We start from the raw sequence: 26645 nt of genomic DNA, 5'->3' as shown, positions 1-26645 counted from the left end.
GTTCTCCCAAAAAGTGAAGACACAAGAGGCTAACTGTGTGCCCTTCCTCATGCAGATATCCGTTTGAAGAGTTTAATCAGGGTTGACTTTTTTTGGATACTGGAAACTGCAGTTTTTGGTTCTTGTGTTGTGCCTTTATTTTTCAGCCCTGAGGTTACTGCTTTTGTCACAGATGATTAGGCCTCTTTAAATCTTGGCTCATGCTGTTTTCAAGCTGCTACGATCCAATTTTCTATATGAATAATAGATCACAGGACCACTTGTGAAAGGGGTTGCTCCTGATGATAAACCCACTGAGAATGGTCGCTGGCCATTGCTGTTGTTCTCAGCCCTTGTCAGCTCTGTGCTTTATGAAGGCTTTATAAACCTTTGAACTCATTGTTTTGGTTTTAGGACCCACAGCTTTACCACGTTTGATTCACTCTCCCTGCTTTCATGTGTTGCTTGAGATGGCTATTCTGAGTTAAAAGAGTATAACTTTTTAAGCCGCTTTGTGCCATCAGTGTAAGTTTCGTCATACTTTTTGTCAACAACCTTTGTTTCCTGACAGAAACACGACGATAACTAAATAAAAACGAAGGTACAAGCACAAAAACTGATGTAATGTACGGAGACTTTGGTCAGCGAATATAAACGAGACGCGAGGCAGGATGAGTTTGGAAGTGATTCAATCCCAAGTAATCTCCTTGTGCAGTAAGGTTAAATCCAAACATTTGATCAGGGAACTGTACAACTAGCTTCTGTGCTCCCTGTTTCTCATGAGAATGCAACAAAAATTTTGCATTTGATGTTAAGGAAACTAAGACGCTTTGCAGACTGTTTGGAGCAACTGTCACTAGAAAAAACACGGCAAATTTTATATTTTAGTCATCAAAAGCACGGTGGAACAGTGGTTAGCACTCTTGCCTCACTACAAGAAGGTCCTGAGTTCGACTCCACCATCTGACTAGTTCTGTATGGGCTTTGTCTGTTCTCCTCGTGTTTGCGTGGGCTCCACATGCAGTTTGATTAGGTTACAGATGCTGCAATCCAACAAGTTTTAGCTTAGTTAATTTAGTTTTCCTAAAGCATCAATATGCTTTGTAGCAGATGGAAATGTGTTTGCGTCTTTGATTTGTAGAGTGATGTGACAGATAAATAGAAAACAGAACTGTTTAATATAAACCCCCTTTTTCCTTTTCCAGAGTTGCTTCAAACAGAGATGCAAGAGAAGCTCGGGTACTTGGTAAAATCGGTGGAAAAGCCCTCCCTGTGCAGGCTCCTTTAGTTTCAGTTATTATATTTTAATGAGAAGAATCCTACATGAAACACTGCCTTTGTCACATATTACCGGCTAATGGGAGCAACACAACAGTGGCTTATTGATGTGTGCACCGCAAATTAGGAATTCTAGGAATATTTTCAATATTGTATGATGAAAACTTGTTTCCCCTCAATCTTTCTGTCAGTTGCAAATATATACGAGCTCCTTCCCGTTTTTCAAGTTATCTCCTGTTGAATTTTCTCACTGAGGCAGCAAAGGTGCTTTGCTTCATCAGTTAATCCATGCAAATGAATATAAAGTGTGCACAGCAGGCTGTTGGTCTTTGAGATAGCAGCTTTGTACACTGTAGCATCCTCTGCAGTGTTTCCTGACTCACATTAAGCATTCTGGATTGATTTGCGCATTCGAACAACTGGGTCCTAAAGGTGAGGAGAACGTTGGCTTGTTTGACAGTAATTCACGCATTTTTCTTTTATTTCTGGCCATCAATGAAATGGCCATGTTTAAATGAAACCCAAATCAACAAAACTGGTTTAAAAAACAAAACAGGCAACTAAAATCTCGTATTAATTATCTCACCACCCATTGCTTTCCGGGTCATTCATCAATCATTCAGTCAAACCTTAATTTCCCCATTTGATTGTGTGATCGGATCGTTTAATACAAACATGTCACATCTGGTCTAAACAGGTTAAAAGCAAACACACTCATCAAAGTGATGCACAGTTTATTTTCCATCCACACACCTCCGTCCTCTCTTAATTGTCACCAGTTTTTCCCTGGTGCTGCTTCTGTTTCCTTGTTTGTTGATTTTTGTTTTTGTACTTGTGTAAATGTAGTTGCCCCTTGTCTTGAACATCTTTAGTTCCTCCTCCTCCTCTTCTTCCTCCTCCTTCTTCTCCTCCTCTCTAATCTTTCACCAACATTCATCTACCTCCCCTTCACCTCCTCCTTATCTCTTCCTCGTCTGCATTGTTATTTCAGCGTCTAATTCTGCAGGATGCCAGCGCTCCAAAATAAACGCCTTTGCTGCAACCAAAGACAATAATCACCCATTCACTACCTTCTGTTTGTTTTTGCTTCTTCTTTGATCCTTTTTTAGATAAATAAGTAACACAGATTCACAAATGGTTCTGTCTTGTTATATGATCTCTGTTTTTGAACTATGGTTGTTGAAATTATCATTACTTATGAGTTTTTAATTTCTGATTAACCTGTTTTCAAATTTTAACCAAATTTCTGTAGAACTGGCTCAAGAACAGTTAGCTGTGCTTACTTTATAATTAGATGTCTTTTAAAAAATTGAAAGAAACTAATCACAGTGACAGAGCGCGATTAAAAGGATGTGGAAAACAGAATGGGAATATGAACTTTCTGCAAGTTTATGCGTTCATATAGTGGAGAGTGGCGTCTCCATTCATAGAAACTTTCATTGGCCTCTGTTGATCGACCAGCTTTTACCAGCTACCTTTGGGAGGTGGTGCTTTGAGTTCATCTTGTCATTTTAACTCATAAAGGTGATACAAACATGCTTTTGTTTAGTAGTCAATAGAGTACATTATTGAGATATTTCACACAAAACCAAAGATGTGCGAACCTCATGATTATGTCAGATGGAAAGGTTAGGGCAGGATGTCAAACTCATTTACATCGTGGGTCAGATACAGCCTGCTTTGACCTTAAGTTGGCCGGACCAGTGAAAGTCCCCTTTCTGTCAGTGTAAAGTTTAATTGCATGTTTAATCCTTGATATATCTTAATTTAAGAAAAAGAAGTGCAGTTTCAAAAATAAGTTTCAGTTTTTTCTGCACAATAAAGAAATCCTGCTGTGCTAAATTCAAGACTATTATACCAAGTCCGGAATTCATGCTACCCTTCATGTTTTCCAAAACTGTCCAGTGTGGACGGGATTGGAGTTTTTGTCTGGCTGAGTGTGACCCCCGAGGCTTATCTTTGATACCTCTGGGTTAGGGAATCAAGAAAAACATCACAAGTTATCCTCTTGGGACCATGAATGCCAGTCCACCCAATAGTCTGGACTTTCAGTCTGGGCCAAAGAGACCAGATTATATTGCTAACCTTGATGGGGGAAGGGGACATTAGTCCTCTTTTCTCCATGGTCCTTTGCTGCTCTTCTCCCTTCTAAAGCCTCCAAATGGATTCTATTTTCTGCCTAATTGGGCAGCTGGTTAGGCCTGTAAGAGACTGGTGATAATATGAAACTCTGCTGCTTTTCCTTTGGTTTGAGCAAACCTCTTATTCTCCCTTTCTCAACAAACATACATACACAAATATTTCATGACAGTCAGGTGTCTGTTGTGTCTTTCTGAGGCTTCAAAAGATTTGTTTCCTCTTTAGTTGTTTATTTTTTAAATGTATCATTTATTCATACAACAACCGTGTAGCTTGCAGGTACTTGTTTTTTAATTAAAACACTTTTGGGTTTGTTTGTTTTTTTAATGTCAAATAATTGTAATCAGTTATGGTAAATCTCATTAACAACAGCATATTTGAACAGGTAAGAAGCAGACGGACTGATTCTATAATTGTGAAATATGTTTGCATAGACCCGGTTATTACAGATCGATGGAGGTTCTGGGTCTGAAATGTGAAAAGGGTGCAGAAATGCCTTAAACCTCCTTTTAAAGTGTTTTATTGGAAAAACAGACTTTAAAAGTTTAAAAAGTACGACCTTAGCAAACGCTGTCTTAGTTGGGTGTATGACCTCAAGTACTAGTGTTAAGTTTATGAGTATGTAATGATAGCATGTTCATTGTGTACATGTCACCTCTACTGTCAGATCCACCTGTCCTTAGCCCATCACATCTGGTCTTAGTACACCAAGATGACCAAAACCAGCGTGTTTAGCTCAAGGCTTCACTTTGAGACTTATCCTACGAGTGATGTCAGGGTGGCTATGGCCGTCTTTCAGACCTTAAGTGTGAGCCGCTTAAGGTGCCTCCAAAAAACAGTGATATTCATGATGTCAGACATTGAATGAAAGCCATAATTAGCCATCTTTTCTCTGTGCCCTGTAGTTCCATATTGTTAAAACTGGAAATTGAGCAACAGGGCTTTCTCTGTGGGTCTCCTGTGGTGCTGGAAGATATAAGATGGAGAAATACATCAATTATCATCTGCACTTTCTGCATTTCTTAGCTGTGCTCACAGTTACTCCCATTTCAACCTGCTTGTTGGAATACCCTCAGGCTAAAGATCCAGTTAAATGTCAAGGAAAGAAATAGCTGCAATTATCCGTTCACAGACTTTGTGTTTCAGATCTTTGTTTCCGAAGGGTTTTCATAGTATACAAGGGCTCGTTTTCACAGGAAGATGTTCGGCTGTCTGCTACTCTGGATAAACTGCGGAAATGGTTCTGTCACTGTGTGCAGTTTGGATGTTCTAGGTGATTTATGTTGTAAGAAACTTTGAATCATACGTTGTTGTGGATATGTGGACTTAAAGGGACCACAGACCAGCTTTCAGTCACTGAGGTGTCTGTTAAAGGGGATGCTAATGAATAAATGGAAGCACATAGCAGCCTTTTGACATACAAATGTGCTGGAAAAATACAGTGCACAGCAAGATTCACTATACAAGCATAGTGAAAGTTGTTTAGCAGTGACCACGCTTTTGGTGAATGTTAAAAAGAGAGAAAACCGTTAACCATCAGCAGTGTTCACACTTTCTGCAGATGAACTGCTCTTGATTTGAAAATTAGATAAATAAGTAACACAATTTATTTGTGTGAATTAAACACAACCTTAAAGAATACAAGATAATGGCAGCAAACTTGAAAAATATGGTAATTTTTTTATGTACGAATAATGATTTCTAAAAATTAGCATCTGTCCAGAGAAAAATGTGTTCCCAGAACAAGCTCTTTGTATCAAGTGCATATAGTTCCCAAAAAGTGAGAATTCCAGGCATAAACAGGGAACTTTCTCTACCTGCACCAGTGAGAGTAAGCAAAGATGTGAAGTTATGGTTGTGTTAAGAATTACGAATGATGTGCACACTTTTTAGCCTGTTTCTCAAGGCAGAAGCTCAAAGCTGGGAGTTTAATACTGAGGTAACTGAGTTAATTTTGTGGGTATATTCAGCACACCGAATAAGATGAACTGAAATGAATTTTAGTACTAACAAAAAAGTCTTTCTTATGCTTTTGCAACCAAATGCTTTTTCTTTCCTTTTTGTGTTGACCCGCTGAGGGCGTATTTTTATCAAACATATTATTATGTTTTCTCAGATATTCTTTTAAGCCATTCAAGTACTGACAATAGGACTGCGTCCATCACAGTTAAGCTTTCAGGAACAGCGCAAACCCATCAACTCTCTTCCACAAGGTCTATCTGAATCATCATTAAAGGCCACGTCACTGTTTGAAAACTGGTTTTATTGGAGATATCAAACCACCGGTGCTCAAACATTAGGGATACAATTTAGATGGTGCCAAGATCTTTGTTGGAGATAATGAGAGAGATTTGTGACCTGTCAAGGGAAAGGAGCTGGTAGCTGTGTGCGAAGGCTAATGCGTTGCCATAAATAAGTATGCCAATGAGACGCTGTAAAGTGGATTAAGCTTGATGTGGTCACACAGCCATATGTAAGGAGCCATGTGATGGTTGAGAAACTACACAGATTCTGTCATCTCATCATTGCTAATGCAGCTGTTGTGGTTCAGACATGTGACAATACAGTTGGTGAAAAAGTTTGAGAATGTCTCTATTTCTGCAAAAATATGACCTAAAACCTCATTAGACTTTCACACCAGTCCTAGGAGGAGAAAACTGCAAGCCAATTAAGCATGTGAAACTAAAATATTGCATGTGGTTATTCATTACAGAAGATTATCTCATATTTCACAGTTTGAAAGTGGACAGGAAAAGTGGGAGAGAAAGTAGGGCCTGAAATCATCTCGGATGATATGGGTTACATGCTCAGCCCTGTTAGTTGTATTAGTTCCCCACCTCTAATATTTATGAGGTTATTGTGTAAGGAAAGCGGTCGTGCGGAGAAAGCTGGGTTACAATTCTTCGTGGTGCTTTCAAAGCACAGTTTAAGTCATTTGTATTCTTCACTCATTTTCTAATATGTATAATGTGTTAGAATCAATACTTACTTGAACTTATATTGATCTTTACAACAGCGGTCCCCAACCCCCAGGCTCGGGTGTGAAATTTTTGGTTTTCAGGGTTTTTATCGGTTTTTAATCGTTTTTATCGTTAACTCTGTTTCCCTGGGTCTTTTCCTGTGTGTTATGAATAAATCTTCTGTTTTTGGTACCGTTACTGGTTTTACTTTGTTGTATTTATCCAAGACACGTTAAAGGCCGGTCCGTGAAAATATTGTCGGACATGAACCGGTCCGTGGCGCAAAAAAGGTTGGGGACGGCTGCTTTACAGCAGATTATGTAAGCAAAAGTAGTGACAGTGAGCAAGTACTAGAATGGTCCTGAAACGAGCTCATCTAATGCAGAGTAGTTGTTTTTGTTGTTGTTGTTGTGTGATTAATTACACCTGTGTTTTTCCCATCAGCTGTCAGAATATCTGCCGTTAAAAAAAAAAAAAGACCTGTACAACGTCAAAGCAGCTTTAATGTGTCTTGAACAAGGAAGTCATCGTGCCCCAGTTTTGTCAGCTGAGTCTCCATCATCCACTTTGATCAACGCACACATACAATTAGACCGTACTGTATCGGGGCAGGGCTTCTCTGAACTTGCAAAAACGAAGTTGGTGGAAACTTAAATGTGCTTCTGTAGGTCAGATGTGAAGTGCTGAGATGACAGGTCTTCGGTCCATTAGTGGCCTTGTCTTCTTCCATCTTGTCATGCACCACTGTCATTTACCAGATTTAGGTCTTTGCTTGGGCACGGCTGCTCTCCACACAACAAGCTGCTTAAACATAACCTTGACCAACTAGTTTTTATTGGGGATAAAATGTATTAAATTCATATTTTTTGTAAGCATATTATCCCACTAGTCAGTGATTGTGCTGTAGATAAAATGATTGTCATTTAACAAAGTGAAGGAGAGGGAGTCATAGTGTGATATTACCGTTTATATATTTTGGAGTGAATTAAAGCACGCCATTTTTAAACAATTATGCGATTTTAGTTCCTGAAGGGTTAAAGTTTACTTTTATAACTTTAACCCTGTCTAGACCTGCCTATTACTGTTGCTGAGATATTTGCCATGAAACATCCTGGAGAGGCTAACAGAGCTTCAGCTGCTGGTTTGCTCTTAATGGCTGTCAAAAGTGCCACAATTTCTTATGTTTGCTATGTAGTCTAGACTGCACGGTAGCATCCATGCTGACAAAAGTTCAGTGGTGTAAAGCAAATGTCGCCTCAAAGTAAAAAAATTCTGTCATTATCTGCTCCCTCCTTTGTCTGTCAAACCACCTTCGAGGCCGACATGAACAAAATGTAGAAAGATTTCCTGTAGCTGTAAATCAGTCTGCTAATCACAGACCTAGAGTTAGTAAGCTGAGTTACAGTGGCTTGCAAAAGTATTCGGCCCCCTTGAACTTTTCCACATTTTGTCACATTACAGCCACAAACATGAATCAATTTTATTGGAATTCCACGTGAAAGACCAATACAAAGTGGTGTACACGTGAGAAGTGGGCGAAAATCATACATGATTCCAAACATTTTTACAAATAAATAACTGCAAAGTGGGGTGTGCGTAATTATTCAGCCCCCTGAGTCAATACTTTGTAGAACCACCTTCTGCTGCAATTACAGCTGCCAGTCTTTTAGGGTATGTCTCTACCAGCTTTGCACATCTAGAGACTGAAATTCTTGCCCATTCTTCTTTGCAAAACAGCTCCACAGCTGCCTTGTGACGGCCTCAGAGGTTGTCTAAGAGAATATTGGGAGCAACAACACCATGAAGTCCAAAGAACACACCAGACAGGTCAGGGATAAAGTTATTGAGAAATTTAAAGCAGGCTTAGGCTACAAAAAGATTTCCCAAGCCTTGAACATCCCACGGAGCACTGTTCAAGCCATCATTCAGAAATGGAAGGAGTATGGCACAACTGTAAACCTACCAAGACAAGGCCGTCCACCTAAACTCACAGGCCGAACAAGGAGAGCGCTGATCAGAAATGCAGCCAAGAGGCCCATGGTGACTCTGGACGAGCTGCAGAGATCTACAGCTCAGGTGGGGGAATTTGTCCATAGGACAACTATTAGTCGTGCACTGCACAAAGTTGGCCTTTATGGAAGAGTGGCAAGAAGAAAGCCATTGTTAACAGAAAACCATAAGAAGTCCTGTTTGCAGTTTGCCACAAGCCATGTGGGGGACACAGCAAACGTGGAAGAAGGTGCTCTGGTCAGATGAGACCAAAATGGAACTTTTTGGCCAAAATGCAAAACGCTCTGTGTGGCGGAAAACTAACACTGCACATCACTCTGAACACACCATCCCCACTGTCAAATATGGTGGTGGCAGCATCATGCTCTGGGGGTGCTTCTCTTCAGCAGGGACAGGGAAGCTGGTCAGAGTTGATGGGAAGATGGATGGAGCCAAATACAGGGAATCTTGGAAGAAAACCTCTTGGAGTCTGCAAAAGACTTGAGACTGGGGCAGAGGTTCACCTTCCAGCAGGACAACGACCCTAAACATAAAGCCAGGGCAACAATGGAATGGTTTAAAACAAAACATATCCATGTGTTAGAATGGCCCAGTCAAAGTCCAGATCTAAATCCAATCGAGAATCTGTGGCAAGATCTGAAAACTGCTGTTCACAAACGCTGTCCATCTAATCTGACTGAGCTGGAGCTGTTTTGCAAAGAAGAATGGGCAAGGATTTCAGTCTGTAGATGTGCAAAGCTGGTAGAGACATACCCTAAAAGACTGGAAGCTGTAATTGCAGCAAAAGGTGGTTCTACAAAGTGTTGACTCAGGGGGCTGAATAATTACGCACACCCCACTTTGCAGTTATTTATTTGTAAAAAATGTTTGGAATCATGTATGATTTTCGTTCCACTTCTCACGTGTACACCACTTTGTATTGGTCTTTCACCTGGAATTCCAATAAAATTGATTCATGTTTGTGGCTGTAATGTGACAAAATGTGGGAAAGTTCAAGGGGGCCGAATACTTTTGCAAGCCACTGTAACTAAATAAAAAGTTTACATTAAAGATAACCAACAATGTGTAGTACTCTGCAAAATGTTTTCATTTCTTTATATTTTGCTCTGAAGGAGTCTGTGGTAGTCATGAACAGTAGTTCTCCAGGTTTTCTAAAGGTCTTTCAGAGTTAAGCCACTTAACACTGACCTATGGATCATTTAAGCTTAAAAACAGCACCTAACTCAAAGGATGAATCAGTGTTGTGTCTACACGTGACCAGTTTTAAATGATATCTTTAGTCTTTTGTTACTAGCAGCATCTTGCAACAATACAATTTGTTTCCATTTCTACAGTCATCGCAACAGAGAACAGAACGAAAGGCAGCCAACATCCAAAGTAGCTTTGAATGTCCTCCAGGAAGCCTGGAGAACTCCTCCTGAAGACTAGTTAAAGAAATAAATGTGTAAGAGACTTTAGACTGTGTAGAAGAATAAAGGCGCTCATACCAATTATTGACTTTCAATCTTGTTCAAATTATTCAAACTCTGTTTTTGCATGATAAGCTGTTACTTCTGTGTATGTTTTTCCACGTTTCAATGACAAACTGAACCCATTTCCAGTTTTCCCAGGAAAATATAAAGAATACTTAAAAATGTGAGGTGGCTCAAGACTTTTGCACAGTATTGCAGCGTTGGATGTTTCTACTCAGGGTTTCTCCATTTTTAAGTTTCTTCTCAGTGTTCGTTATCATTTTAACGTACTCCATCACAGCTTTTATACATAAAAGCAGTGATTTCCATTATGGACACATTCAGTATTATGTGGGTTTGAAAGGGACGCGGTTCATTATTGAACCACAGTTTGGGCGCTTGTTGATTTGCTTGGTAGTGGGGGGCTACGCTGAAGTTCATTTGGTGGATTTTTAAATCAGTTTCTGTTTTCATAGACTTGAATCAAAGCTGTATTTTTTTGTGGTAGGCCGCTTTAAAATTGAATTTTCAAAAGCTGTTCTGCTCTCTCTTTTGTCTCTGTGCTGTCGTTTTCTGCTATGAAAATGGAAGCCGACTCCCCCTCTTTCTTGTAATAGGCTCATCTTTTCTTTTCTTTCTGCTCCCTCTATCTCTCGTGAGTCTGAATAAAGCAGCTAATGGCGCATAGAAATGGTGACTGCACAGCTACGTCTATAGACTCTTTCTGTTATGTGCTGCAATATGTAAGTGAAAATACACATTTACAAGGGTGGCAGGAACTCATTCCTGTTTCTGATTCATTTATTGTAAAGCACTGTCAGAGCTTGATGACCACTATGTGAACTGCAGAATGGCTGTTGCATAACAGCGGGTTGTTGGTGTGTTTGACATTTTCAAGAATATAGAAATTAGGTTACATATTATAGTATTATAACTGAAATTAGATTTAATTATAGATGGAGGTCCTATACTGTGTATTGAACTTTTGAAAATCAGGACATGCTACTCTAACTTATCTTTGTGTTGATACTGATGACAACCATGGTGATGTGTCTGCATGTCTTCAGGTGTATATCCGCATCCTGGACAATGAGTGGAACGTGTACAGGCGTTACACCGAATTCAGGGAGCTCCACAATCATCTGAGATCACAGTTTCCACAGGTGGACACCTTCAACTTCCCACCCAAGAAAGCCATAGGGAACAAGGTGAGCTGATAGTAAATATAATGTGTGTCTTTGGCTCACTGTCAGCCACCTCAACCCTCGCTCTGTCTCTCACTTACCCACAAAAGCAATGTTGAATTATGTGTCCCTGCTAAGCTGTTTGGTAGCTGAAATGTCCAGTTTCACTTTGTTAATCATTGGTAAGGTGCCTCTGATAAAAGTGTTGTTCACATCTGTCCATAACTTTTTCATTAATCCTGCAAACAGACACACAAATAATACCAAGCAACAACCTTTCTGAGTGTGGTAACCCAAAAAATCAGTTACAGCAGAGCCGCAGAAGAATGTGTACAACATTGTACAAACTCCCAACACAACCTGTTACAGAAACATGCTGAAAATCCTCACAGCAGAACCACAGAGCAACAAATGAATCGCAAGCAAAAAACAAACCAGAAAAACTGAACTCAAAACATGTCTGTCAATATGAATCTTCAAAATTTGTGAATTGAACCGAGCAAAAGTGTGACATTGACATTTCTCCCTCCAAAATATTCTTAAACCAAAATGAAGAAGACAATAAAAACTACAAATAATAACAGCTGTTTATCATAAACAATTAAAATAGAATTGAGGTGCATATTTACTATAAATCCAGAAATCTGTGTTTGTCTGTCACCTTTTCATATGAGAAGTGTGATGTGGTCAGTGCAGTATGATACAGTATGATGTGTTTGGGCTGCTGTTAAAGAATACAAGCAGTGTGTTCTTGGCCTCTTAAACGTGTATTTTTTGTTTCAGAGAAAGTTTCTTGGCGCTTCGATCCAAATAAAATCCCAAACGAATTCAGTTTGATTATAGGAAGCACTCCTACTGAAATATATTTCAATATATTGTGCATTAAACCCCATAAAAGAGGTCTTTCCTTGCATAATGTTCATAAATTTTTATATCAGACTGTAAAAACTGATTGGAGCCTTTTAAGATGGTAAGCTCTGTAGAGGGAAAAAGGCGACCTTAACAACCACATCAGTTTATCACGCCTCCTCTTTCAGCGGTTTCAGCTGCTCGCCTGGGTTCTCAAAGCTTATGTCCCTTTCTGGTTGGAGAGCCCCCACCTTTCTCCTCATCTCACCATTCCCTTGCTCTTTTTCATCCTGTTCTCCACTGTCTCCCTACAACCTTTGGGGGATAATTTGGCTCTGACCCCAATTCTGTGGCTGGTTGGATTTAGTGCTGCCACAGCCAAAACGATGCGGTGTGACTTCCCACCTTCAAAGACGGCGCACTTTCATGGGTAGAAAGCGGACCGAACGCTGTGTTTGGAGGCACTGCATATGTGAGAAGAAGTAGGAGGCCATCAGGGTGTCTGTCTCACATTATGATGTGGTATCATGTGGAAGTGCACGTGTCTATCAAAGGCCTCGACAGTTGGTGTCATCGTGTTCTGGAAAGCTCTTTGAAAGCCCATTACACTGCAGTCTGTGTGAATCATTGGTTTTTACCATCTCCTGAAAGTCGCCCATCATGACAGAAAAAGTAGTCCAGGCTTTGTTACACTCCGAGCACGTTTTAAAGCAGGGACACCACTTTCTGCTCGAAGAGAAACACATGCTTCCAGTGGTTCATACACTACAGAACTCCAGTGCATGGATTTTATCCCCATTTTATTATTTCGAATGTGACACCAGCAACCAAAAAGTTGTGTCAGAGCAGATCTTTCTCACTCTGTTACCACACTAATGTTAAAATACTTCTAGAAATTGTTAAAGCATAGTCCTTTAAGCTAAAGAGGAAATGGCTAATTCAGTTGGTGTCGGCACACAATCGCCAGGGAGGGTGTTACTGGACTCGGTGCGGTAACTCTCATATGTGTGAAGATTTTATGAACGCCAAAGTTTTTGGAGCAACATACACTGCAGTCTAGGCAGAATTTTTTAGGAAATGCCAAACCTAGTTTCTAAATGTGTTCCAACAGCAGTGAAAGAGTGCAGGTGCTAAACTGGCCTGGCTGCAGTCCAGACCTCTTACCCATTAGAGGATGTGCATCATGAAGCAAAACAATGAATGCAACACGGCTTCATTCCCATATTACCATGATCCCAGCCCAGTTTTTTTTTAAATGTGTTTTTCTGGCATTGTTGATTTAAAATGAGCAATTATTTAGTAAAAAATCCAGCATTTTCTATGTTGCCGTTGGATTATTTTGAATCAGACATGCAGTTTAAATGATTTGCATATATAATATTCCGTTTTTATTCAAAATCTGAAAATCTTTGACCTTTTGCTTGCATTAAATGTAGTTGTTTCTTATTAGTTACATTTTGTTTGACCTCTTTTATGTCTGTAAATTTCATTTGATTTGACCATTTATGCTAAAATCTGGTGTTCCAGGCACAAAGGTTGGAAGAGGAAACAGAGTTCAAGGTCTTTGGTCTTGACTAAAATCAAGTGCAGCAGCAGGTGGAGGGATGCACAGCTTCAAAATATGATACATATTAAGTGGTTGTTAGCGTTTGTGTCTCTGTGTGCAAGCAAAGCAGAGAAGCAACAAAATGTGTGCGTGCGCCTGTGTGCCTGCGTATGTGTGTGAAAGTAAGTGCATGTAGTTTGTATATGGTATTTATTGTGTATTTGTTCCTGTGTACCTGGTTGTATTAGTAAGCAGCAGGCCTGCCGTGTTGAGTTTCCCTGTTATTTCAGTCCAGTGAGGGTTTGTTTCTGGCTCCCTAGGAGTACTTTGTAGTTTTTGTATCAGTGATGACCTCAGGTGAAGTACAGAGCAGGGCTGCTTTTGAAAACAGGAATGGAGTATATCAGCGCGTTTACTCAAACTCACACCCTGGATTGAATAGGTCCAAATTGAAATAAGAAAATATACTGTAAGCTGAAAAAAGATGTGTACCTTCTGGATACATTTTGTTGTAGTTGAAGTTAAATATATCATAAAATGTATCATATATTGAACAGAGATTGGTGTGACTGTATAATCATGTGCTTGCTTAGCTGTAGGACAGTTTTCTACTTCATGTGCTTTATGGAGACATAATGCACATGACTTACTACAACAAGTCATGTGTATTATGTCTAACTCGCTCATAGCTACATGTGTATTCCTCCAATAATCAGAATTTAAACCGTATTTATTTTATGGTTACTGAAAAAAAGAACAAATTAATAGAAAAATGATCTTAATATGTGTAGATATAAAATGTATCAGTATCCAACTAGCTAGCAAAAACATTGGGCTTAATAATTTACTCCTATGAGTCATGTGTCATTATTGGTGATTACCCTAACTCAATGCTATCAGAATATGTAGTTTTACTTTATTAAAAAAACAGTTGTTCTCCCAGAACAATTGGCTATGGAGGGATTAAATGCCATAAGCCACATGCATGGTAGAAAAAAACTTGAACTTCATTCCTACAGTGAGGAGATCCTTGGTCCTTTATGCTGATGGGGGGCATTTTGGCCTTTATAGTTCATGTTTTCATGTTTAGAACTTTAATACTCTAATGAAACATTTCTATTCTGATGGGAATGATATATTCTAGCATAACACTGAATAGACCACCTTGCATTTAGCAGACAGATGCTTTGCCCTCCAGACAAGCCCCAGAGGCCTGAAGAATCAATGTCAAGGTGTATTAAAGCTGTTCTGGATGCGCATGGAGGCACTTTACTCTGTAGTTTTTCCTTTAATTTGTCTCCTGTCTGTTTACAATGCCAGGATTTGATTGAAATGCGTATTCACAAACGCTGCCAGTCCATCTGTTTTTCCTATTGTCTATTGTGCTTTTAGTCTCATTCAAGGGTTCCACCATCACAGACATACTTTGCAAATCCAAAGCGGACTTTGATACATGCACACACAGAGCCTCACACCATTATATCCAGCTAATGATGGAGAAATGTTAATGTTAGGAATAGGGTACTTGGTGTGTTGCGAGGGAGAGAGAGGGAGAAAGACCTTCAAAAGCTCTTTATCTGCACCGTGAATATGCGCTCTGCTGTGGTTCGCTCTGTTAGGGATGAAACACAGCGGCTGTCAGTGAATATCAGGTAGCAGAGGAAATGGGTGAATACACACCCCTTACTAACTGTATTACATGGCTTGTACTCTCTGTTTCATGCCTGTTAACAGGAGCACACATAAATGCACACACGTGATTGGCAGTTCAGAGAGACACGTTTCTGAGGTTGTCAAAGAACATCAGCTACGCTATGGATTTATGTTTGCTGGGAAACTTATGGAAGAGTTTTTGATACATACTTCTATCATGTAACAGCTAACCCTGCATGTGCAAGTATGTGCCTGGCTTTTTGGGCAGTTAAACTAGCACCCTGATTGGACCACTTATGTAACTTTCATCTGCCTCACATAAATCATGTGGGGTTTTTTAGACAGTTTTTTTTGTCTCATTTAAATGTGATCACTGGCTTTTTCCTGTCCAATGTCAGGCTGCAGATGGGTCATTACTCTCTGACATAATCACTTTAAAGATTCACTGTACAGTAAATAACAGAAGGTCACTTGATGAATGTCTCTTACTTCACTAAATTAATTACTCTAAAGCTTTTACATGTAAGTCCTACCTTTGCATCTTTGTTCTAACAAGGTCCCAAGGAAACGTAGGATTGATGAGGCCAGAAATAAACAAAGTAAAGACTGTAATTAAATCCTGGAGTCTTGTTACATTTAAGTTGCATAACTCTGACTCAAGGTCTGTTAAAGTAGGCAAACCTAAAGCGGTAGGTTTACCTGCCTACTGCATTTCTCTTTCAAGGTTTCTTCAAGAGATCATTGATTATGGCAAGCATTAATTAGAGATTTTAATATTGTTCACTGTATCTTCACCTTTAGAGTCAACACCCAAAGTCAGTGCTAGTTTGGACCTGATCAGTCTCTTTGTCATCATTCTGTGTCTCTTTAGTCCTGTTATTGAGCTAATGAGACACCCCCACCGCCCACTTTTGGATCTGCATATGCTTTAGGCGAGACTGTCCAGCTGTTTAACTAAGTAAAACAGAAGATGTTACACACATGCACTCTCTCTGCCTATGACAGCCCTAAACAGCTGATTTGTCAGGGGCCAGCCCACGCTTACAGCCTAAGTGTTCCCTGTTCATGTCTGTCAGCTCCCTCCTCCTTCCTGCTGACGTTGAGGCACAGAGGAGGCAGAGTGATGACATCAAAAAGACATTATTGTCAGACCCCCAAATCTTTTTTTTTTTTTGGGGGGGGGGGGATTTTTCAGGGCTTAAACAGAGTCCAGGGGTGAAATAGTTTCTCTACAGCAGGGAATTCACAAATATTTTCTATAGGAAGGTTCAAAATATGTACTTTTATAGGATATAAACTGTCAACTGATTTACTTCTGAGGTTCAGCACCTTTACAGTTTGGGGATTTTCTGAAACGAGTAAACCAACATGCTTTGCCTGTTATTTCTGGAAGAGTAAATGAGCATGCGCCCATGAATGCCTTTGAGGAAACGTTATCCTAAAGTTTGCACCCTTTGAAGAGCTATGAAAACTTTTCCTGCACATGAGGTCAGAAAACAGGTCTGATAATTGTCAGGGTAGCTTGTTTCAAGCGTACCCTGGCATTAATAGTAGGATAGTTCCCTTGTGGTCACTGAGCATCATCAAAGTACTAAGAGAGCAGCAGAGGTGGGTAGTCACTTTTAATCCTACAGTCTGTCAAGATATGCACACAGCACTACACTGGTGATTAGAAAGGCAATTAAAAGCTTTAAGAGTATCTCTAAAGTGTAACTTAAGAGCTCCTTAAAAGCCTAATGTTTGATTATATTCACTGATTTTAATTCTTACCTTGTTGCAGTAAAAACAGGTGTACTCCAAGGTGAAGCAGTGTACTCTGTAGCCACTGTTGTGCATGATTATAGGTGCAGCAGCGCTGAAACTTTGAACCAGAGTACACAGATTTCATGTGTGCTGCTGATTAATGGCACTGAATCACCTACAGTATGGAGTAGGTGGGAGGTGTGGTGTTTCTCTGGCATCATATGGCTTAGGTGATTTTTAAGTATCCTGTGTTTCTCCTGCAACTAAGACCATGCAAGCTGTCTCTTTATATTGTCCATGACCTCTGTTGATGCCAAATGTATTTAGCTCCTTGCTTATGTATAAAAACTACATCTTTAAAACACAGTTGTGAAGTTATGGTTCACGCTGGGTTTTGTGATCATACCTCAAATCTGCAGCAGATATCAGCCAGGTCATGAGCTTTACTCATTTATAGCAGTGTGATACATTAAAACGCACAAAATGCTTAAACAGTCTGATGTGAATTCAACGGTGTGAACAGTGATCACGATCATTCAACGTTTGTTTAGGTTTCCTGAAAGTAGCACGGCCCTTGGTGGCGGTTGGCCCATCTGTGCATACAGAGACAAAAAGTGAGTAGAGTGCCGAGGTCGGCCTGATTAATTAATCAGAAACTACACAGTGAATTATTAACAAGTCTTAGTATGTTGTGCTCACATATTATGCAATATGCATGTTATATGCTTTTAATTATGACAAAGGAGAAGTTGTGAAGGTCTTGCATGGGCATTCTTGAATTGCATGCAATGTTTTATTCATGATCTGGACCCGTAGTTTTGAGAGTGTTTAAACAAGGCATCAAGAGAGAAGCCTCTTCAGCCCCACTGTGGGCCAGTGTGGGCTGACTTTGTGGAACATTTTGACCTTGTTTTGTTGCCAGCATGTACCGGTGCTGTCCTTTCTCTTAATTCAAGTGGACTGCAGGCTAAATCAGAGCCCAGGTTGATGTACTTCTTTAACGTGATGACTAAGGGTAGCTTATTATGATAATTTGTTTTATTTCACCTGAGTAGGTAGTGCTGAAAAACCTTCTTTTCCAGGAAATACCTGATAGACACCAAGTGCCAGATGCTTCCAAAGCACTGTGTTTAAATGTTGCTTCTAATAACTCTGCGAATTGCTGGGAGAAAAAAACTGCATCGCCTGAGGCTTCTATCATATAAAGTCCTTAAATCTGCCCTTCCTTTCTTTAAAAAGGAACAAAAAAAAGCCACAGCAGGAATTTATTTCATTGTAAACACAGTAATTCGAGATTCTCAAGCAAGATCGAAGTCTTGGTCAAAGGCATTGATTTTATCTCGGGGGGTAAGAATGGTTTGATACCAGAGGGTGTAGTTACTTTTCACTTCTAAATGAGTTTTTTGTTGCCAGGCAACATTCCGTCGTTCCGACTATCTATTTAGAGTTTTTCCCTTCCCTCCTCCAGACTTGAATACCGAAAAGCTGGCAGCAAATTTACAGAGTACTTGTGGAGACCCTGACGCATATGTGACTACTTTACACTTCTGTTCCATTGGCAGCTCCTGTCTCCTGCTTATCTGTCTCTCTGGGAGGTGACATTTAGCTGTGCTGTGTGTACATATGTGTGCTATATATTCAGCTTTTCCGTCTGTCATTACACGACCATTTCATAATCCCCGATCGGGGCAGATCGGTGTAGATGTCCATTGAGAGGAGCCAAATGCAGAATTCCAATAACAAAAGGTCCAGTAAACTGAATTGCAGATTTTCAAAGCAGGGCAAGAACACCCACTTGAGAAGACAGAGGGAAACAGACAGGGTGGGATTATGGATGACAAAGAAAAGCAGAGACTGACAATACACAGAAGGCTAATCAGGGGTGTATAATCCTGCAGGTGAAGTCAATGAGGCAGTAGAACTAAATGCAAAACACAAGAGGGGAAGGCCTACCAAAGTAAAGCAGCAGATGAATAACAACCACACTGAAACAAGGATTCGTAGAACATCCATGAACTTAACAGAAGGTGGAACCACAGAAGGGACTCCACAAATGTAAAACATGAACTAGAACTACGAGTTGAGAAGAGCTAAAGGCTCAACAATGAATGAAAATCAAAATAAACCAAAAATAACACTAAGAATCAAATAAACAACAAGGATTACATCTAGGGAACATGGCAGTTAAATGTTAGCTAGTGCTGCTATTATAATGTCATGTATCTAGATTACACTTTTAGACCATGTTGTTGAGTCGTTATGGCTCAATAGTGGGAATTTGCATTTGCATTGCGTTTTCTGACACACCCCCAATTTCTCCTGCAACAAATTACTTTAGAGACTTATTAATGGGCATTGCTTGAGTTAACTACCACAGCAGAGAAGAAACAAGGGTTTAATGTTGACCATGAAAAGGACAGAAACAGGGTAGTTACTGCACTTACACTTCAGCTAATCTAACTAAATCTTTTAGGATCGCTGATCACTCTTTGTAAGTCTTTGTCAGCTCTTATATCAGCCACATCATCAGTGACGGGAGCAGTCAGATGGGAAAAGTTTGCTTTGCAATATATGGCTAACTACAGGAGAGAGTTCTGTAATGGTAAGAAGATGAGGGTTGTCCTGGTTTTGCCCTTAAAGAACCAGCTAACAGCCCAAACTGGAAATATATGAGCCAGCCGTAGTGTCGCACTGACTTATACACAGTTGAGGTTTACAAGGCATCTCTGCTCTTTATCACAGAAATGATATATGAAGGTGTAGTTATTGTTTCACTTGGCTAACTTATTCATGTGAATTAGCATGGCATTAGTTTAGTGCTGTGCTGATGTGTTGGCGCTCTGCACTGAGCAGCTAATGAAGCTGTAATGTTTTGCAGTGTTTGTGTTGTAGTAGTTGTAGTATAACTTGTGGGCTTTGAAGAATCTTATTTTGGGCGACATCGAAATTTAAAATCATTTTTAAAAATCAGATCTGTCTTTTGATTTCATGCATGTGGGTCCTTGAGACCATAGAAATGAAAATTGTTGCCGTCTGCCCTTTTATGTAAATAAGGAATTTAAAATGACGGCTTGAAGGCAATGCCATGATGCACGACTTGCTTCTAAACTGTCTTTTATTCTAGATGTACCAAACCAATGTGCTTCATAATATCTAGTGAATAGATGTACTACAACTTACACAAATGCAAAATCTTAGTTTTGACTTTACTAAAGCAGTCGGTCTTGCTTCTTCTTCTTTTTTCCATCTTGATTGAACAGTCTGTGTGACATAAGCTTAGAACTGAGATGCTCATAAAACACCACCTCTATGTTTACATGTCCGTCGAGACTTATCACACGAGTGTAGTAGTGTGGGGGAGCAAGTAAAGAGCAGTGTTATGATAGCTGGAGGTAAGAGGACAGATTTAAGAGGACAGAATCCGCCTTGTACCAGCATCAGTATGCCACAGTAGTTTCTGCTCTGCCCTCTTGTTCCTCTCTGCAAACAAGACACAGCACCTGGCCTCTCTCTTCAAACCTCTGTTTTTCCACAAGAGGATGAATCTGTCATGATGTCCATTAGTGTTATTACTGCTCTGACATCCGTGAAAGCAGGCAGGGTGTCCCTTGTTGTGTCGACATAGCATGAAACCCGTGCTGGCATGCACAGCCTAATCTGACACATCAGATTTACCCGCTCTTAGCCCCGTCTGCTTTACCCAGCATGCAGCTGAGTTTAGTTATCCACTCCCACTCTGCTGAACTTACATACTTATCCGCTATTTGGGGCTACAATTAACTTTTTTTTAAAGTTCTCTCTAGCTGTTGCCCTGCATATCATCTACCTAACTTTTGTAGGTTCAGACAGGAAAAATGTGAAAATACTGCACCGAACGCAGCTCATATCCTCCATAGAGGATGTTTCTTGTCACCACATTTACAGTGTTTATTGCAGTGATTTACACAGTTACTAACTCAGCACAGAGAAAAGTGCTGATGATTTTCTTTAAATTGTTTTAAGCCGAGCAGTGCCAGACTTAAAGAGGTCCTTTAATATTTGCTGCCTGTATGAAATGTGCAATAATAGTGTTCTATTCAAAGTTCAGCTTGGCTTGGTTATTAATTACTGTTGCCATTCTGCTGTGGCTCAGGGCTAAAAAGACTACTGGTTGAAATGTAGAGATATTAGTAACGATTAATGATTGAAATAATAATAACCATTTACAACATGATGTCAGTTGTTGTTATCCGACCTTTGACATCTTCATTCTAGACATATTTTACCACAGGAGTGTCAAACATGAGGCCCAAGGGCCAGAATCATCCCAGCAAACACCGTAATTTGGTCCACTGCATTGCTTTGAAGGACTTTATAGTTCCTACTGTATTTTTTAATTGTACATGAATTTTTTATTGTATTTTATTTTTATTGTATTGTATTTTTTTTACAACTTTTGATCCCTCATGGTCAATCATACAACACCAAGCCAAAAACGAAATAGATAAACAATCAAATGAGAAAGTTTCTGTTCCTTTTGTTTTTGTTTTTTCTATAACTACAGGGGGAAAAAAAGGACATTTTCTGTGACATAGCAAAAACGCTGCCAGAACTTTTCCTGTAATTTTACTCATTTATTATTTCTGAGAAATTAAGAGTTGATGATCAATTTCTTTCTGTGCTACAGCAGGATTTCTTTGTGATGTAGAAAAACTTGAAAAATCTGAGGGATTAAATGTGTAGGTGAACTTCTTTATGCTGATAGAGAGGGGAGTTTCAGTGGTCCGCCCCATTTAAAACGATAAAATGAGTTTTTCCGAGTTTGCACACGCAAACAAGAGATAACTGGGCTCAGTTCATTTTTCTGTAGTTCACAATAGCAATAATTGAAAAATCCAGTCATTGCATTATTGAACAATTTCAAATAAAGTACATGAAGATAGGATAAAAGAATAATCTAAACATAATTAAAGTACATTTTAAAGGTTTGAGAGTGCCTCTCTTGTTCAAACACAAAATTCAAACTGAGTTTGTTCAGTTCTTCAGTATTAAATCATATAATATATTCTCATATTTAATAGGAAGAATTCAAATTAATGTATGATAACATTTTGGCAAAACCAGTGAGTGATTCAGTGTTTTAGCTCCACTTCCTGTTATCGTACCTCTGTGCTAATTGATGTAATCGGAGCACTGCCGTGCGTCATGTGTAACATCCACACTGAAAGTGTGTATTGTGGGTTAAACTGATTTAATTTGACTTTGGGGATGGGAAAATAAAGGAATTCTTTTCCTTTTACTATCCATCTAAATTAATCAATTGTGAAAGAATAGTGCTTAGACTTAGTTTCAGTGTAGTCCCAGCTTTGGTCTGGTAGGCTAATGGGAAGCCAGCAGAGCAGCGGTCTGGACACTTGTTGGTCTACTGACTTCCACTGATCAGAACACTTCTAAAGAAAATTACTAAATGGAGAAAAGTTACTCATTTTGTATTTTAAATGCATTTCTGATCATTTTAAAGGCCAATTTCAAATTAGGCACACTTTGGTGTTTTCTTTGTCTTTATTTCTAAAGCATTTGCCATATTTATTTCTTAAGCATTGATAGGAATGAAGTGTGACTGTGACCGCTCCTTGGAAAATGACTTTTGAGAAAACTGACCAAGCATTCCAGATGTTTTTAAAAAAGAAAGACTGTATCACTCCTGTGTTTTCACTTTAATTGTGATTTGTTCTTTGGATGTGTTATCACCTGCTTTATCTTCTTAAAATAAAGTGTTGTTTTCCCATGGTTGCATATTCAGCCTTGGTATTAAAAACACTTAATTCTTCTTGTTCAAAAGAACCACATGTGCATTTCAAGCCATAACAATTAAATTCACATGCGATTTGGGATTTGAGATCAAAAGAGAAGCAGTAGTTGAAAAAAAAGGGAAATATTGGCCTCCTTCAATGGCTGTTTGTTCCAGTCCCAAACACCAGAGAGTAACATGGAGCATTGCCCAGGCTTTGTTCTGAGCCTTGCTGGATGCCGATTAGCCATGCTCACATCGGCCATGTGGCTCTGTGCCTCTGCCTTCAGAGTCGCACAGTGGAAGCGGGTCTGAATGCTCAGAACACTGCGCTTTATCAACATCAGAAATGAAATGACAAAATCAACACAAATAATAAATGTGGTAATCCTAAAAAAATGCTTTTTTTTCTTTTTTTTTGGATTATGCAATATCTCTTGTCAGAGCAGATTGGAAAGGACTGGACAGCCTGGCCGCTGGCAGAGAGTCAGCAGGGTGCTGTTGGTTTGTATGGATGCTAGAAAAACTGAAAGCCATTCATCACAGAGGATACCTGTAAAGGATCTGAATCTGGCACACCAGTGACATATTTTTTCAGTTACATGTCTTTAAGTCACAATTTGCAACTCCTTACTTTTCCACGGTCCCAGTCAGCTCGTCACAACACGATCTGTGTCGCTTTACACATGTGCAAAAATGCACATACTTCCTGTCGCCAATACAGTTAAGAAAGAAAAATGTAAATGTATACAGTATTTGCAATTGTTGCTACGAAAAGGTCCTCTTTGACCTTTCCAAATGTTGAAGTTGATTTCTTCTAATGGCGTACATGCGCTTTTTCCTTTATTTATTTTTTAAATTACTTTAAGCCTCAGTTTTCATGAGCCTAAAGACCAATCACTGGCCCCGAGCAACCTGTGGTTAGCAAGTGATTGCTAGGAGTCACTAGATGAAATCGGTCATGAAGAGGGGTTTCTGTGGTTGTTAGCAGGTTTCCAACAGTCACCCCTAGTTTTCATGTAAGATGCCAGCTAGTCTTTAAGCACTTGCTAACTATTAGCTGAATAGCAGTAAACCAAACATTGAAAACGTCCACCTTCATTGGCACTTGGCTTAATCATCCAATAAAATTAGCTGTATTTGCAGTGGGATTTTCTACCTAAACAGCTTGTGCTGTACTGATAATAGCAGTTAAAGTGAACCCAAATCAGCAGGTCAGAAGTCCAAAAGAAAATGAATTCTAAGGCAGAGTCATGTGATGCTACGGTGTGGTTTCGGTGCTATGAGGAAATATTATCCTGTCACACGCAGTCAAACAATCCATGATGTATGTATTCAGGTGCAGCTTTAACCTCACATCTATTTCAGACTAACTCTTCTTCATCTGTCTCAGGATGCCAAGTTTGTGGAGGAAAGAAGGAAGCAGCTGCAGGGCTACCTTCGCACGGTGATGAACAAACTGATCCAGACGCTGCCAGAGTTCACAGCCAGCCCCACCAAAGAGACGCTGCTGTCGCTGCTGCCTTTCTGTCAGTAAGTGTTCGCACATAAGCTCCTGAAAAACAGAATATTAGCTTAAATATATGACATGCAGTTGTGTGCTTAGGTGCAACAGATTCAGGTAACAGATTCCTGCGCATGTGCAGATCGTGTCTGTTAAAGGTTGGCGTCGTCTTATAGAAACTTCCAAGAGAAATTTTGCCAGAAATTTCTAAGAAGGAACTCTCATCTAATTTGAGTGGGAGTAATGTAAATAATTTTCTAGTTTCCTTTACATAGCATCTATCATCTAATGCAGTTGTTAGCTTTTTGTCTACAGGAAGTTCAAATATAGTCCCCATGGTTACCTATTTAAAGATTTTTTTTTTTAACCACTGTTTGCATACACAACATCTAAAAAGAAAAAAAAATAACAGCTTTCTGGCATTTGCTTCTGTTTATTATTTCATTGTAATATACAACATTTTGTAGGAAGCGTTAACTGTCACTAGTGTTGTGTGAAGAGTTCGCACAGGATACAAGCGAGCAGGCAGAATCCTGGAAGTCTCCGGAAAACAAACTTTCCTGCCTTTAACACTCATATTCACACATGCAAAATACACAGTATGTTCTCTCTCTCTCTCTCTCTCTCTCTCACACACGCACACACACACACACACTCTCAGACTAGCAAGTGTGAAAATGTATGATGCCTCGGCTGCCCACCTACCGCCCAGGCTACATTTCAAAATGAGATGTTCCAGTCGTTTCCTGTCAATATTCACATCAGTTTCCACTTACTGCGATCAGCCAGCATGCCTGACCTGTCGCGCCATCCGAGTGGAATGCCGTTTCTTCTCCCGAGACATCGGTGTCATCTTTCAAAATGAAACGACTACATTTTTTCCAGCGTGGATGATATTGTTTTCACCTCAGGAGTGAGTCTGTGTGTGTGTGTCGTATAACTCTGCAGTGTGACATTACTTTCTGCAGTCCTTCCTTGTCATTCGGTGTCTGATGTACATCTCAGTGTGTACCCATTTAAGGCATGTCCTTGAGATTTTATATTTTCTGTGGGTGGTTTTTAGACAACAAAGTGTTAGAGTAGAAAGGAAAAACAAACAAACATGCAGACAAGCTCATTTGTGCTGGTTTTCAATCAGAACTACAAGTAAAAAAAACTCTGGTTTGTAGTGTAACCGTGGTGACACCATCGCACAACTAAGCATTGTAGTGTGCAAGCAGACGTGTAGCATGTAGCAGAGAGCCTCTAAATATGTCAGTTGCTGAATAGCTGTTGTCTTCTTGTTGTAATCTGTAGTGACGCTGAAATCTTTACACACGACTCAGTGAAACTGTAGACGACACTTCATCAACTCAGATCAGCGTACTGTACCACAATAATACCGACTCCTGTGGGTTTGTAAGGGGCCGTGCATCTCAACAGCCCTTGACAATGTTGCTTAGAGGCCCTTTGGTGTTTTCTTGATGTCTAACCTCTGCGGTGAGGGATGAGCACCTGAATAATGTGGTCATTAACCTGTTGATGGAGGAAGAGGGAGGGGTCAGAGGTGGAGGAGGCGCAAGGTTGAGTAGCGCTCGGCCTTTAAAGAAACCATGCATCACTTTATTATCTGACCACAGTGTCAGTAACATAAACTGTGACCTTCACCTCAAAAGTAGCTCTCGATTGTTTACTTCACAGTTTCAGATACTCCGTGCATCTGTGCACATGAGTTTTTCAGCTCACTTTCTTAATAGCTGTTTTTTCCCTCCTCTGTTAACTGTGCACAGCCAATATTTGTCAGGGGTTACAAGATGCCAGCAGGTATGCTGATTTAGCAGATACTATGGCAAACACTAAGATTGAAGAGTCACAAATGCAAGATAACAATTCGTTCAGTGCATTGAAAAAAGACCAAAGGGAACGAAAGATCGCTGTGAGAAAGATGAAGCAGTGACGTCAACACCTGAAAATGTGTCGTTATGTGCACTGACTGTATTCCTGTTACAAACTCCAAAAATAAGTTTACCATCGCTTTTACATATGGGCTGTGAGTCATTAAACAACTATAACACTACTGTTCCTCCTGTGGTTTCATTTTGTCTGAAAAGAGCTGGCGCAAAGTGTCGGAGAGCTGGAAGTGTTCCCATTACTTTGATTTTACTTAGCATTATTTTGGCATAAGCGCTGACGCTTATCTATTTGATCACAGCAGTCTGTTGCAGGATGAGATTTTAAGGTGACAGTGGACGGTGTCTTTATTTCCAGAGGCTCAAACGTCTCTAATGCGAAATGGAGTACAAAGAGTTCGTGTAACTAAATCTTATCTGATGTCAGTATGCTGTATCTTCTGTGATCTTCAGTGGGTTTTTTTGTTTGTTTTTTTCACTGCACAACACACTTAAATGAACATGCAGTGTTCCTCGAGTGGTTACATGAGGCAGACTCCAAAAGTAAACGCTCTTTGGTTTTTGATATTACTTGAATCTTTGGTTATGAAGAGTTGAAGCGTTGGAAAAAGAAAAAAAAAAAAGGAAAAGTGAGTCAGTTTCCAGACATTCCCATGTTAAAATGCGTAAATCTAACACATTTAAAAGAAT

The 26645-nt window shown here is 39.7% G+C and overlaps 1 protein-coding gene across 3 annotated transcripts in view; it reads left to right on the top strand.

The window, feature by feature from the left end:
* Window positions 1–26645, top strand: part of snx29 (sorting nexin 29) — a 144928-nt gene that overhangs the window by 106880 nt on the left and 11403 nt on the right. For 2 of the 3 annotated variants that reach the window (XM_039616441.1, XM_031748805.2), the window contains exons 19-20: window positions 10885–11025; window positions 23956–24095. In XM_039616441.1, coding sequence (XP_039472375.1) covers window positions 10885–11025; window positions 23956–24095 — 281 coding nt within the window. The remainder of the gene's footprint in view (window positions 1–10884; window positions 11026–23955; window positions 24096–26645) is intronic. The other variant, XM_031748806.2, reaches the window with a different exon arrangement.

Source organism: Oreochromis aureus, linkage group 8 (genome assembly GCF_013358895.1).
Source record: "Oreochromis aureus strain Israel breed Guangdong linkage group 8, ZZ_aureus, whole genome shotgun sequence".
Lineage (NCBI taxonomy): Eukaryota > Metazoa > Chordata > Actinopteri > Cichliformes > Cichlidae > Oreochromis > Oreochromis aureus.
This window is presented reverse-complemented; position numbering and strand designations above follow the sequence as displayed.